Source organism: Rhea americana, unplaced genomic scaffold (genome assembly GCF_003343005.1).
Source record: "Rhea americana isolate MKP2758 unplaced genomic scaffold, rheAme1 scaffold_432, whole genome shotgun sequence".
Taxonomy (NCBI): Eukaryota; Metazoa; Chordata; class Aves; order Rheiformes; family Rheidae; genus Rhea; species Rhea americana.
This window is the reverse complement of record NW_028186571.1, coordinates 32,267-45,562: the sequence shown is the minus strand read 5'-3', so window position 1 is coordinate 45,562 and position 13,296 is coordinate 32,267. Positions and strand designations below refer to the sequence as shown.

The 13,296-nt window shown below is 54.3% G+C and overlaps 2 protein-coding genes across 3 annotated transcripts; both read right to left on the bottom strand.

Moving 5' to 3' along the window:
• Window positions 1–834: 834 nt before the first annotated feature.
• Window positions 835–6,100, bottom strand: GPD1 (glycerol-3-phosphate dehydrogenase 1). Its single transcript, XM_085315626.1, has 8 exons — window positions 6,050–6,100; window positions 5,715–5,892; window positions 4,988–5,128; window positions 4,492–4,630; window positions 3,300–3,412; window positions 2,735–2,968; window positions 2,435–2,541; window positions 835–2,255 (listed from the first exon to the last, which is right to left on the bottom strand). Exons 1-8 carry the CDS (start codon window positions 6,088–6,090, stop codon window positions 2,159–2,161), a joined length of 1,050 nt encoding a protein of 349 aa, XP_085171752.1. The 5' UTR covers window positions 6,091–6,100; the 3' UTR covers window positions 835–2,158.
• A 981-nt stretch (window positions 6,101–7,081) lies between these two features.
• Window positions 7,082–13,290, bottom strand: SMARCD1 (SWI/SNF related BAF chromatin remodeling complex subunit D1). 2 transcript variants are annotated; one of them, XM_085315623.1, is made up of 12 exons: window positions 13,081–13,290; window positions 12,217–12,259; window positions 11,987–12,109; window positions 11,556–11,678; window positions 11,292–11,408; window positions 10,866–10,967; window positions 10,607–10,768; window positions 10,401–10,498; window positions 9,822–9,957; window positions 9,366–9,488; window positions 9,050–9,151; window positions 7,082–8,813 (listed from the first exon to the last, which is right to left on the bottom strand). In XM_085315623.1, the coding sequence occupies exons 1-12, from the start codon at window positions 13,257–13,259 to the stop codon at window positions 8,760–8,762; spliced, it is 1,362 nt and encodes a 453-aa protein (XP_085171749.1). In that variant the 5' UTR covers window positions 13,260–13,290; the 3' UTR covers window positions 7,082–8,759. The 2 variants fall into 2 exon arrangements, with proteins under 2 accessions (XP_085171749.1, XP_085171751.1); XM_085315625.1 differs by lacking the exon at window positions 11,292–11,408.
• Between the last annotated feature and the right edge of the window lie 6 nt (window positions 13,291–13,296).

Below are 13,296 nucleotides of genomic sequence, written 5' to 3'. Positions count from 1 at the left end.
CAGCGCGGGCCCGTCCCCGCCCGGGGCCTGCTGCCCCCCGCGGCGCCGCGCAGCTCGGCCCGGCGGAGCAGGGGTGGGGGAGAGGGAGGCGGGCAGGGTCCGCCCGTGGTCCTGGGCCCGCGGGGGCCGTCGGACTGCTGATGGTGGCGGCAGCGACTCGGGCGCGGCCCCCGTAGGAAGGCGCCGAAGGTCCCTCGTCCTCCAGCCTCGCCGCGGTGCCTCGTGAGAGGACGCCAGCACCGGCCCCTTTCCGTACGAGCGCTCCGTTGAATTTAAAGGTCGTAGGGTGCCTAGTGTGTCTAATAAAAGGCACAGAAACAACTGCAGCGCCGGCAGATTAAATTCCCCTAGTGAGAGGCTGAGCAGAGCGCTGACCGTCCCAGAAAGGTCACTCGGGGCGAAGTGCGTTTCAAAGAAAAGCAGGAATGAGGCAAGTGCAACAGGGAAAAGATGTTGGGGAGAGGGCATTAAAACAACACGGCCTTTCCCAAGACATTGGAGAAAGGGAGGCTGGGGCACAGATGGCCCCGTGGGCTCCTGGCTCTGCTTCAGCAGGTCCTGCATAGAAGAGTGAGGATTTTGTACCCCGTTAAACATTGCAAGCTGAACCCTCTTCAGCCCTACAACCAAATTTTGACACCAGAACCACTGCTGAGAAAAGGCAAGTGGGAGACTTTTAAACTCTGCGATTGAATGTTGCCTGGCAGGGGCTTTCTCACGTGTTTGCGGGACACCGTGCGACRCTGCAGAGCCCGGAGGGAGCAGACAGTGCCCAGCTTCGCGCTTCTAGCAAGTGCAGCAGGCGCCAGCCCAGAGACAAGGATACACTGGAACCACAGAGCAAAGGGTGGGTCTCCCCACCCCAAATTTATTATTTTATACATTCATAAAGTACACTGCTAGTCAGAGACCCAGCGGCACTAGGACCCGGAGCTGTGGTGGACAGTGAGAGCGGCAGCAGCTCCTGCATGCCAGCCCAGACAGAGATCAGTGAACTGCTGGACATGGGCCTGAGCAAACACGAGCACAGAGCAAGCCAGCTTCAAAGGACCAGAGAGGCATGTGGCAAGGGGCTGGACTAGGGGCAACTTTCAAAGGCAGCATGAGGCACAGAGACCTCTGTCCTCTCTTCTGCTGTTGGAAGTCTCCCYGTACCTCTTGTGGATCATATATCCATCACTGCCCCTTGAGCTGGCAGGCAGCATCCAGCACTCACAGAAGGGGCAACAGGGTAAGCGTGGAACCTGCTCTCTCTTCTCAGCTCCTATAAAGCTGTGCATAGCATGAAGCAAAGACTAGGCTAAGGTACAGACTGGAGCAAGCTGGAGAGAAGGCGAAAAGCTACTGAGGGTCATTTGTTTAAAAGCAACATGGCCCAGCTGCTTTGGCAGGTACACTGCTGAGGGATTCAGAGCCTGCCAGCTGCTCAGAAAGAATTTGGGGCAGTTGGTCCCTGCATTGCCAAAGCAGACAGAGGACAAAGGGATACGAGGGAGGAAGGCCACCCAGGGACAGTCAGCTGGCGTGGAACCGGTGCAGGCAAATCGATGACAACAGAGGAGTTCCTTGGTGCAGAGGCCAGGTTTGACTTCTGTGCTGGTGCGCCTTAGAAAGAGGAGTGATTCTCACCCCCTTCGAAAGTCCTCATGAGCTTTGACCATGTCGGTGGAGCCCGGCAGGGACCTGTCCCGTCTCGGCAAGGAGGTTAAGGCAAAAGGAACAGCAGCAAGCAGGAAAGGACCCGTGTCACGCAAAGTGGCCCTACGGGGCTACAAGCAGAACCCCACAGACGGTGCCTCCTGCGCAGCCTGTATTGACCAAGATGGCCTTGCTGAGTCCCACTGCGAATTGAATCCATCACAGCAAGAGGAAGGGAGAGGAGGAGGATGCCTRGCCTTCCTCAGGACAGACCCTAGACAGCAGCAGAAGCTAAATGAGCCCTTCAGAGAGAGGAGGGATCAGCAGGTACCTCCGTGCAGATACCAGACGCAGGCTGGCAGTCTCCAGGCCTGAGGAAGGGAACCTCTGCCCTTCCAGTGCTCTACAAAGGCTCCAGGAAATCCAGACTCCTTACAAAGCTGTAGCAGCAGCAAGGTGGTGCAGGCRGGGGCGCGCTGCTCCTCTCAGCAGGATCAAGGGTTTTGCGGGCAGAGCTCCCTTACATGTGCGCAGGGTGGTTCTGGAGGCACTTGATGATGTCAGCAACAGGTTTGCCCTCGAAGCAGATCTGATACACAGCTGTGAAGAGGGGGAACCTACAGGCAGATGAACAAAATCACCCCCCTGTGACCCGGGCTGGCATGGTGCAAGCACCTTAACTTCTATAGTGACATGCAGGACTGCTGGCAGTTTCCCCTCCCACATCTGCAGGAAAGATCCCAGCCCAGCTCCAAGAGAGCAGACGTGGGAGACGAGGTGGCCATGCAGCACTCACTTCTCCACTGCGTTCTTGCTTTTGAGGATGCGATGCAGCTCAGCAGACGTCTGGGGACCCTGCAGCTTCTGCCCGTTCAACATCTCCTTCTCCAGCTGCTCAATAGACTGAAACAATTCAACAGTGAGAGCGTCGCACCCTGCAACCCCATCCTCTGCCCYGTGTTTCTTCCCTGGAGCCAGGCTGTGGCACTGGAAAAGCGGAAGCAGGGGACCACAGTGCAAGTCGACTCCATCCTGCTGCCAACTCAACCCGCAGGTCCCGATGTTCCCKTGTTGCCTGCTTCCCTCCTGTGCTCACCTTCCCTGTCTTGGCGAAAGCCTCGGCCACCTTGCGGTTGCGGCCGCCGTAGCAGGTGGTGATGAGGTCTGCGACCCCACAGCTCTCCAGGAACGTGGAGGGGGTGACAGGGCCCTTGCAGAAGAGCTTGGCGAAGTTGATCATCTCCACCAGTCCCAGACGGATCACRGCAGCCTTCGTGTTGTCCCCAAAGCCAAGCCCATCGCAGAAGCCAGCTCCAACAGCCACTATGTTCTGGAAGAGGAGAATGGCACAGAGGGATCGSCTGCCAGCGGAGTCCAGAGCTTTGCTGTGCCCACAAGCTGCCCGTACGATCCCAAGCAAAGGCTCCTGCCTGCCCCTGCCTTCGCTGGTGACCATCGTCTCTCTGAGCAGACAGACAGGACACGCGCGCTGCTGTCTCCAAACTCTGGCCTTTGGCCCAGCTGTCTCAGCATGCTGCAGCGCAACGTCCAGGGGGTTCATTTCACGTGGCAGCCCCCTCCCCACAGCTCCCTGCAGAGCCCGCGAGAACCCCCAGCTTTGCAAACCGAGCCCTGCAAACCCTGCCGAGTAGCTCACCCACCTTGAGAGCCCCACAGATCTCTACGGTGTCCGATTCCTGCACCACGCTGACCCGGAAGTTCGGTGTCTGCATCAGCTCCTTCAGGATCTGCCCATGCTGCATGTTCTTGCAGCCTGACAAGACAAAAGGAGTTGGAGGAAGGTGATGGGAAGGGGGCAATCCTAAAGGAGGATTGTGCTGTTCTTCTGCCTACTGGTGCGATCCTGCAGCGCGGTGCTTGGTGCTACTGCAGCGAGAAGAACCCGGCCGACAGACGTTACTAAACATTTGGAGGTACCCGAAGTGCCAAGCACACATCGCCTGGCCAACAAGCAAGGTTGCAACATGGAATTCCCAGAAGAGCAGGACAATCCCTGCTGCTGTGCCAAGCAGGACAGAAGTGACACGTGCCCAGTAGATTAAAGGTGCCTTCAGAGGTTGCAAACTCTGGGTCGGAGGCTGCCGTTTTCTCTGTTCCTGCGGTGCCCTGCACAGGAGTGTTTCCTTGTGCTGGCAGTACTGGGGCGCTCTGCTTACACCTCTCCAGTCCCTGCAGCCTCCTGCATGGCATATTTGCTTTTGTTTAAAATACGGACACTTTGAGTCCTGTAACTTCTAACCCAGCAAACTGTTCTGTTGATTTTGGAGGCTTTGGATGAGTCATGGACAGGATGGAGRACAGCAGGAACAGTCACAGCCCTGCTAGCAGTAATGCGAGAAYCAGGTGAGTGTCCCCAGAAGCCCAGGGAAATGGAACTAAGTGAGCTCAACTTATTTCCTAAAGGGTCTTTTAGGTCAGACAGACTTTTATGCACGTTGATCAGTCTAAGGAAGGCAAAAAGCTGGAAATCCACCAGATTTCTGCTGTTGTCAAGGTCTTGACCCCCAGCTGGGCTTTCTCTTTCTGGTAGGAGAATTGACCCTAGCAGCGACTGGCCTTTTCCGTTGTGTCAGGAGCCTGGCGGATGCTCGGGCTCCTTGCTGGCAGCAGCTGTCAGACTCACACCTCTGCTTTTAATGTGGTGAGCAATCGTGTCGCAAACCCTGCAAATGAGTTCGTCTCCGGCTCCTGCGGAGCCTTGCTGCTGCCGTAAGGCGAAAGGGCTGGCTCGCCCTAGACGGGAGTAGTTTAAGCAGCACTGCGCTCCCCCCTTTGCCTCTTCCCGCTCCTCAGAAACGAGGTCTGCTAGCGAGGGCGGCTGGTGGTGCTTACCGATGGTTGTCTCACAGAACTTCTCGCCTGCCACTTCGTTAGCAATGTTGGCCCCCATGAGGACACTCATCTCTATGCCCAGTTTCTCACGGATAATGTCCGAGATCAGCTTTAGCCCATCTGGTCCTTCGTCCACTCCCTTGGACACAACCAGGGACAGAGATGATCACGTGTCCCCCCAGGGACCTGCCCTGCCTGCCCCGACCCCCTCGTTGCCTGTACTGAACCCCATCCCGACGGCCCCCGCAGCACTCTGCCGTAGCCCACTCGTCGCAGCGCTCACGATCCCCCCACGCCCTGCTCCTTCTGCCCCTACCAATACTCCTCCATCCCCCGCGCCGAGGGCTCTGCGCCCAGCCCCACGTCTGCCTCTCCCCGTGCCTCCTTGCGYGGCCGCCGGATCCCTCTGCAGCCTCTCGGAGCCAGGTGGTCCCGGCGAGGCCCCTGGGCGCGCTGCCCCAGCGAGCTCCCAAGGCCGCGCTCCTCCTGCTCACACCTTGATGAGCGACAGCCCGATGGCGTCTTTCTTCACGTGGCCCTTGAGCTGGTCGCAGACTTTGCCAATGAACTGGTGGGGCACCACGAACAGGAGGATGTCAGCCCCTGCACAAGCTTTCAGCAGGTCTGGCTCTGCCACCTGCAGAGAACGCGACGGGCATCAAGGACTTGTGCCTTCAGTTTTGCAGTGACAGGGGCCAGCCCCAGGCTGGGACAGGGGGAATGGGGAGCCAAGGTCRGTGCCCCAGAAATTCCCCTTCCTGAGGCCCAGGGAGCTGCAGGTCTGGCAGGGCAGAGGGGCTGGAGTGCAGCAGGGGCAAAAGACTCAGCTGGAGAGAGACAGTCCGGGGAAGCAGCAGGGACAGGAGAGAGCTGTGATCTCTCTGGGGGGCTGAGGGTGCAGCTGGGGGGCAGCAGGATCCACAGGCTCTCCGCGCACTGCCAACGCCAACCCAGAGGCAGCCGCATGGCTTCAAGCCCAGCCCACAGGACACCAGAGCAGGGGCAAAGGTGGGCAGCAAGAGCAGCCAGGGCTGCAGCTCACCCAAGCGCAGTGCAAGGTCACCCACCGGGAGCGTGTAACTGAGCCCTCRGCAGCCCGATGCGTCCCTGCCGCCACGCACCGGGCGCTCCAGCACTGTTATTTATTACCTGGCACCAGGGAGCCCAGCTGCGAACACCGGACCTTGCACTCGGCAGAGAGGCCCCCCGCGGGCTGCACTCACCACGTTGGGGGGCAGCTTGTGCCCTGGCAGGTACTTGACGTTTTCATGCTCTGTGTTGATGATGTCGGTGAGCCGCCGGCCGCCCACCTCCTCCTCCAGCACCCACATGCTCACGTGGTTCTCGAAAGCRCCCAGCTGCGCTGCATTGCTGCCCGCGATCTTGGCGATGGCCGAGCCCCTGCACGGGCAGAGCGGGGCCGTAGGCAGCGGGCACTGAGGCCGCCGGCGCGCACGGAGGACGGGGGTGCAGTACAGGTGTCCTGGCGCACCGGGAAGGAAGGGGGCCRCGCAGCGCTCGGCGAGGGGGATCAGGTGCCCGGGCCGCGGGTGCTCACCAGTTGCCGGAGCCCACGATGCAGACCTTCCTGCCGCCCATGGTGCGGGGAGCCGGGGCACTGCTGGCGCTGAGCCTGCTGCTGCTATTTCAGGGCAGCTGGGAGTGGGGGCGGCCCCAGCCCGCCTCTGGCTCCGCCTGGGGCAATTGGGTGCCCATACTGGGTCCCCCCCACACACACCCTGTCCTGTGGGAGGCAACGCACGGGGCAGCAGAGCAGTTGGAGACATGGATTACTCCCCCGAAGCAAGGGTGAAATAGCTCAGATCTCAAACCTCAGCAGAGCCAGCAGTCACAATTGCCCAGCCTCCCTCCCTCTTTTTCTGCAAAGAAACAGATCCCCTTTTCCCAAGGAACGAGTGCCTTTTTTCAAGCGAGAAACATGAACCATCTGACTGCAGATCCAGGACAACGCCAGTGCCAATCTCACAGCATGAGCAGCAGCCCTAACTGCCTGACCTCAGGCAAACAGCCCTGTCTTTTGTACAGAGGATCTCTTCCCTCCGAACAAGGCTGCACAGGGTCTGTAAAGCATTACATTCCTACGTTCACAAACAGTTGCTCAAATGGTTCTGTGAGGCAGAATCAAAATACTTTTTTCACGTAGCTTTAAAACAAACTTACATAAATTTTAATAGTTTCTTCAAAATTGTGCATGATGCCCATGGGGCTTGTAAAAGGCTGTCACCATTCTACAAGGCAGCCAGAGCATGGAAAGTAGGCTGTCTAGACTTTATCAGCAGCTTGGCCACTGGATTTCCAGTTTTACTTGTTACTTTGCCTGTTTACCACAAAAGGAATTGGCAAAGGCTTAGCAGACTCCGCAAGTCAGAGGAGTTCCTCACGTGAAAGGAAGACACTATAAAAGGCCAAACTGTGAAGAACATTTTCTCTCCAATTTCTTATCCCAGCTGGCTTTGTTGAGGGGGAAAAAAAATAAAATAATCTGTCCTTCCTATGCAAGTACACAAAGTGGCATCTGCCGAAGCAGCTGCTGAAAGCTTGCTGTCAGCACAGAAAGAGGGAGAACAGCTTCCTTCATAGGAGGCTTTTATTAAAACTGGGTGACGTCTACAAGGATACAGTACAAAAAAAATTTTGGTCCATGGAAAAAAACATAATAATCAGTTAAGAAAAGCAGTTACTCTGCAACAGCTATGTTTGCCTACGCAGTATTCAGCATCCTTCACATGTGATTACCCTGAGGAGTCACTGGCTGCTTCATCAGCACCAAGACCTTCACCCCAGTACCACAGAGGAGCCATTTCATAAAGGGGTTAGGGGGGGAGGAGGAGAAGGGAAGTCGAGTCTATTACTCACAGACATGTAGTAACACAGACACAAGGAGTAGGGCCACCCAGGCTCCCAAATTCATAGTAAGCTTCCCAACCACACCAAGACAGGYGTAGGTATGAGGGGGGCTTGTCAGTAACATGATTTTGCAACCATCTCCAAGAGAATATGACCAACTTTCGAGTTCATTTGCATTTCAGTCCCGAGCAGAAATACYGAGATCCAGGTGAAGAGAAACCATTCTCTTATGCCTGACCACTAATTAATTCACTATTAATTAATTCCATGAAGAGGCATCGGGGCTGCTACTCCCCAAGGTAGAGGAAAATCTACTTGTACATTCCTGATCCATGCAGGGCCTTATGGCAGCCCCAGAACCTAAAACCCTRCCTAAATGGGAGCGTCATCATGGAAACCTCTGCTAACTCGCATATGCTTGGAGTCCATCCCCAAAGACTGTCCTGTTACACCCTCAGATCCACACGAAGGCGCCTCTGGTCCCCACAGCAAATGACACAGGATAACTGTCCCAAAGGAATGGGCCTACATCATTGCGCTCCTGCACAGTTCCAGCAGGCAGTTGCTGCGTCCCCTCTCCCTGCTACAGGGAAAACAAGCAGCCAGATGGCTTGCTGGAACCGCAAGTGGAGGTCTTTTGAAGTGAAATCTCACTGCTCCAATGTTTCCACACCCCTGCCTTGAGCCAATGCCTCATCTCTCCTGCGATGCCAGCCTAGGACGGCCTGCCAAAGAACATGAAGGAAGCAAGGGAAAAAAAAAAGAGGGAGGGGAGGAAGGACAAGGGAAGAAACAATTCTCTACACAGTTCAGTAACTCTTCCTCAAGGAGGAGAGTGACCTATGAGGCAGCCGAGTACAACAGCATCCTCTGAGCAAGGGAGGGGAGGGCAGGGAGGTATGTCAGCTCACGGCATACTGCCCACTACGTCTCCTGGCACCTTGCTATAAGCAGGGAAGAGACTAGTCACAGAACTCCATCGCTACAGCGGATCCAGGCTTCCCAGACCCAGGACTCGTGTGCGCCACAACTAGATGCTAGTTGAGGAAACAGCTGTGGTTTCTGAACTTGAGAGAGGCTCAAGTCAGCAGTCATACTGGCTACGGGGGACACTACAGACAGTGCAGAGTCAAGGGGAGGCTCTCAGAAGCCTTGGGACTGACAAGGCAACAGTCAGGAAGAAAACCAGGTAGAAGTGTGTGCTCATTGGAGCCTGTCTGCTTGCCACACCCCAGAAGACCCCACGTGTCCTGGAGCTGCCCAAGAAGGACAATGCCAGGATGGATAATGGTGCAGGCCTCAGTGCCGGAGTGGGTTTGTGTGAGCCTTAACAGCATACTCTGCAGCTCTGTCTCCACAAGTAGCTGTGATGCCTTCTGGTTGGGGAGGAGTGGAGCAGCCTATGTGTTACGGATTCCCAGGGCCTGCTCCAATTCCTGCCGCCTCTGCTGCACCTGTAGGAGAAGCCAGAGTCATAGCATTAATATTCTCAGACCGTACAGCAGGACAGTGTCCAAGTAACAAAGGCCCCAGCTGAAAAAGAGTGAACAAAAACTGGGACCAAGATTCATCAGAGTCTACAAGTAAAGCTTAGCACTGCCACTTTTTACAGGCAGTATCTGCCCCTGAGGAGTGACAAGTACTCTTGGCCACCCGGTGCAGAGGGAGACCCCTGCCCAGAGATGCTCACCTTGGAGTAGAAGTATCTGCACACAGCTTCCTGAGCCCACGGCTGGAAGTAGAACTCAGCTCTACGCTCCTCTTCGGGATTCCCAACAACATCAGTCATCGTCTGGAGAGCACCAAGGACAGAATGGTTCAGGGAGTGCCAAGGCTCTGACCCCCTCCCATTTCTTCAAAGAAACTTCAGTACAGTCAGGTCAGGTTATGCTCAGCTCCAATTCTAGTCTTGGTTTCCGAGCAGCAAATTGTCTCTCTGTGGGAGCTGGTTCTAATAAGGGAAGTCTGTGACTGGAGCCACCTTCCACACAAAACAAAGCTTTTACCTTCAAATCCCGGCACTGGGACTGTAGCCAGTCATTGATGAAGCCCTGAGGGTCTCGGGCAAAGCTCAACATGAACTCTCGCTGGGTTTTCAGCTGGTTAATTGTTTCTATTGTTTCATGGATCTGAAAGACAGAYGTACAAGACTGCTGAACAGGGAAAAACAGAGGGGAAACATCAAGAGATCCAATACATGAATATGAATTCTGATACTCTGGTTAACATATACCTATCAGACAGGATTCTCAACTCTGTTTCCTGTGTACCAGTTTTCCCATTGACCAATTGCTTTAAAAYTTTGTTTCCAGGTAAAGCCACCCATTTCTAACTCTGACTTACTCTTCACCAGATTCCAAACGCAGAGCATGTGCTGAACTCTTGTCCTACTCAGAGCTTATCTGCTCCMAGGACACCTTCATATCCAGCAATGAGGAGGGCAGAAATGAAGCTCTTCCCACCTTGTTATCCAGAGCAGCAATTTCCTGTTGGCTGGCTGTAGAGAGCAGGAAGGAATTCATCTGAGTCTTCAAAGTATCATCCACCTCCACATCAATGTCGTAGCAGGCTGTTTTCTTCTGGTCATTTGGGTCAACACTAAGGGCAAACGCAAGAAAGAAACGGAAACAATTGAGTAGCTCAAGACAGCACTGAACCGTAGCTCCTCTAGGACACTGCAGCATACGGACTGCAGGGAGAGACACAGCAAGCTACTGTTAGCATCACCTCTGACATCAGCTAGCAGAGCCCCACTGGTGGCTTTGCAGCACAGGGGCCAAGGGACTGTTCCAAGAAGATTTTTATCCRCACAAGCGTAATGATAAGGACAGCATGAATGCGGGAGTGCCTTATGGGAAAGGGGGATTTAGTTAATGGAAGAAGGAAGCGGCTGGCTGTTCTTGCACAAGGAAATGATGGCAAGCAATACAGGGGAAGTGCTACTGAAATAATCAACATGTTATAACAACTTCCTGTACCAGGCTTATCCATTCTTTCCACCCTTTTTCCTAGAAATACAAACTCCAGTGGGCCTCTCTCACCTGATCACATGGTTAATGATGATTGGTTCTGGGGGCATAAGCAATGCATGAAGTCTTTGTGGGATTTCAGAGAACTTCATTCGCTGAGATTCAAATATCTGTAACAGAAACAGAGGGCTAAGGGAAGGGATAGGASCTCAGTGCCAGGGATCACTTTTCAGAGAAAAGCTGAAACAGCTTCTTGTTCCAGCCATAGACACTGTTACCTGCTGGAGGTATTTGTCACAGATGACATATTCCCGCTCATGGGGGTCCTGGAGCTTGTGGGTCTTAATATATTGCCACAATGCCTGGATGATCACTGGACGAGTCTGAGTGTGAATCCCCAGGAGACGAGCCAAGCGGGGATCCAATTTGAACTGGGGAGGCTGAAACAAAAAGCCCAGAAAGATGAGATAGGAATGTGGTGACAGACAGGGCTCAGCAAACACTACCTGCCCAGCAAGGTTGTTGCAAACAGCTTACCTGGTAATCGAGCATCAGAAGGACAGTACAGCGCACATTTACATCTCCCGGCCTTTTCACCTGGAAACCATCTGTCTCCTGAGTCGTAGCAGTCCTGTGCCACTGGGACACACAGAACAGGGGAGCGTGCTCAGTGGCACCTATACTTTTGGTTCCCTTTGCTCCCGCTAGGTACCCAACACACTTGCCAGTAAACCCCATCCACCTACAGAGAGTTAGTCTTATTCCCATACATAGTTAGAAACAAGAGTTAATGCACTTGCTCAGACCCCCAGCGTGTCAATGGAAAAGCTAAGATTTCAGTAGCTCCTGGCTCCCGGCCATTTATTCAAATCACCGCTGCCTCTCAAGGCACAAATGAAATACAAATCCTGTCTGCTGAAAAACAACCCACTTTCAGACATAGTACAGCAAAAAGAAGCTCACCTCTACTAGGTGATTGTCTGGGCCATACAGGTCTTTATCAAGTTCAATGACCAGAGATTTAAAGAAGGATGAGAACTTTCTTTTCTGTTTGGTGGCATCATATTTAGACAAAGCAGACTGCAAGCAACACAGGAAGGAAGAGTGTTAGGAGAGCTAATCTCAGTACTTAGTGATGGACCTAGAGCCCCATTTAGCTTATTTTATCCAGAGACATTAATGTTTGTCTCCTTTCCTCCCTAAAGGGGTTGAGTTTCTCACACTCACGTCTTCCAGCAGCCTTCCTTCCACCCGAAGCTCCCAGGAGGCAACTGTTCCTTCACCATCCTCTGCATCTGACTTGGCTGGATTGAAGGTATTGGAGATAAAAATACGTAGCTTTCGTTTTTGCTAAGAGAAAAAGCATCAGCTAAATGTTAATTTTGAAATAAAGAACTATCTTGCTTATGTTTTGCTGAAGTTAGGAAGCTCAATATCCTTATCTGTTTCATATTCCACCTCTCAGGACAGGCAGCAAGGAAAGAGGAACATCAGGCATTCCTGGCTCTGCTCCTTGTTTGGTGTCTAGAYTATTAAAGCTGCTGATACACCATGCTTAGAGGGACAAGACCCAAGTTTCAGTGCACTCCTGCTCTCTTAACTAAGGTAAGAGTCTCCAAATCTTGCTTACAGGAGCGTTGAACATAATCCTCCTCTACCTTAATGGGTCGCTTCAAGGCCTCTTGGATGTCCAAGCGTTTTCGCATGATCGTCTGGTCCAATTTCCTTTCGAAGGCCAGTAAGTCCATATAGGCTTGAGACTCGGGTACAAGTTCACGAATCTATGGTAGAGCACAGGCCAATCAAGTATGCAAATCACCATTAACTCCCCTGTGCTTCTCCCATCTACTGCATCTCAACAGAGGTAGCAAAGGCATGTGCCACTCACCCTCTGAGGTAGAATTTTGTCAGCCATCTTCTTCTTCTTAGCACTGTTAAGGAAGGAGATGCACACACAAACGCATTAAAATGACAACCACTTTGTCCCATGTAACTGCCAGCATTCACAAAGGGCACGAGGATGATGGGTTGGTTATTCTCAGGTTTAGTGCTGCAGCATTAGCCTGGGTGCCAGCCTTCAGTCCAGCCTCTCATTTTCAGAGGCTTTTACTACTGCCAGTCCCCACACACACGCAGGCTCTGTACTCCCCGCAGCCCTGCCCTGTGAGGCAGCCAGAGCTGTGGAGCTGACAGACACTGCAGCACCGTGACTAACCGATTACCTGAACGCTTCGCGTCCCCTGCGAGAGCTCGGGAAGCGGGGCAACGTCATGTTGGAAAGCACGTGCTGACATAATATCGAACCAAAGTGACTCTCAAGCCTAATATAGCTTCAGTTTGACACGCTTTAAACCAAGAAATGAATTAACGATGATAAAGCTGCCGTTATACCACCAGCTACATAACAAATTTGCCCTTGTTTAGCAGCTGCACGTTAGTACTTTTATTGGCTGGAAGCTCCCCTCTCCCAAACAAGTAGCTGCAGAAGGAAGCGCGAGTCCCTTTGAGCCACCCAACAAAAAGCAGCAGTGAAAGCCCCGGCTTGGTGCAAAGGCAGCGCGCCCCAGCCCCAAGGGAACAGAAACRCGTTGTGCTGTGGGAACAGCCCCCGCAGAGCCGCGGCTGCGACCTGCCCGCTGCTTCAGCCGGCGCTCGCCGCTCGCCCCACCCTGCTCCCGGGGCATCGCCGACCCCTGGCTGCTCTCCCGGCGGTTTTAGGGGAGGGCGGGCGAGGCGCCCCGGAGGTCCTTACTTGTGGTTGCGGTTGGGCACGGCCTGCGGCTGCACCTGCTGGAGCTGCTGCGGCGCCGGCCTCTTGCGGGCCTGGTCCAGGCCGGCCTGCGCCATCCCGGGCCGCACCGCCGGGCTCCCGCCGTAGCCCGGCGGCCCCATGGAAGGGCCCTGCGGCGTCAACCGGCTGCCCGGGAGCATCCCGGGGCGCTGCGGAGAGAAAAAGACCGGTCCAATA

Bases quoted from the DNA above. Each gene is read 5' to 3' on its own strand.
- SMARCD1 (XM_085315623.1), bottom strand. From the start codon at position 13,259: ATGCTCCCGGGCAGCCGGTTGACGCCGCAGGGCCCTTCCATGGGGCCG. The intron at 12,260-13,080 runs GTAAGGACCTCC...CTTCCTTAACAG, and splicing joins GTGCCCAACCGCAACCACAA to TGCTAAGAAGAAGAAGATGG. The intron at 11,679-11,986 runs GTAGAGGAGGAT...TTTTTCTCTTAG, and splicing joins CCTTGAAGCGACCCATTAAG to CAAAAACGAAAGCTACGTAT.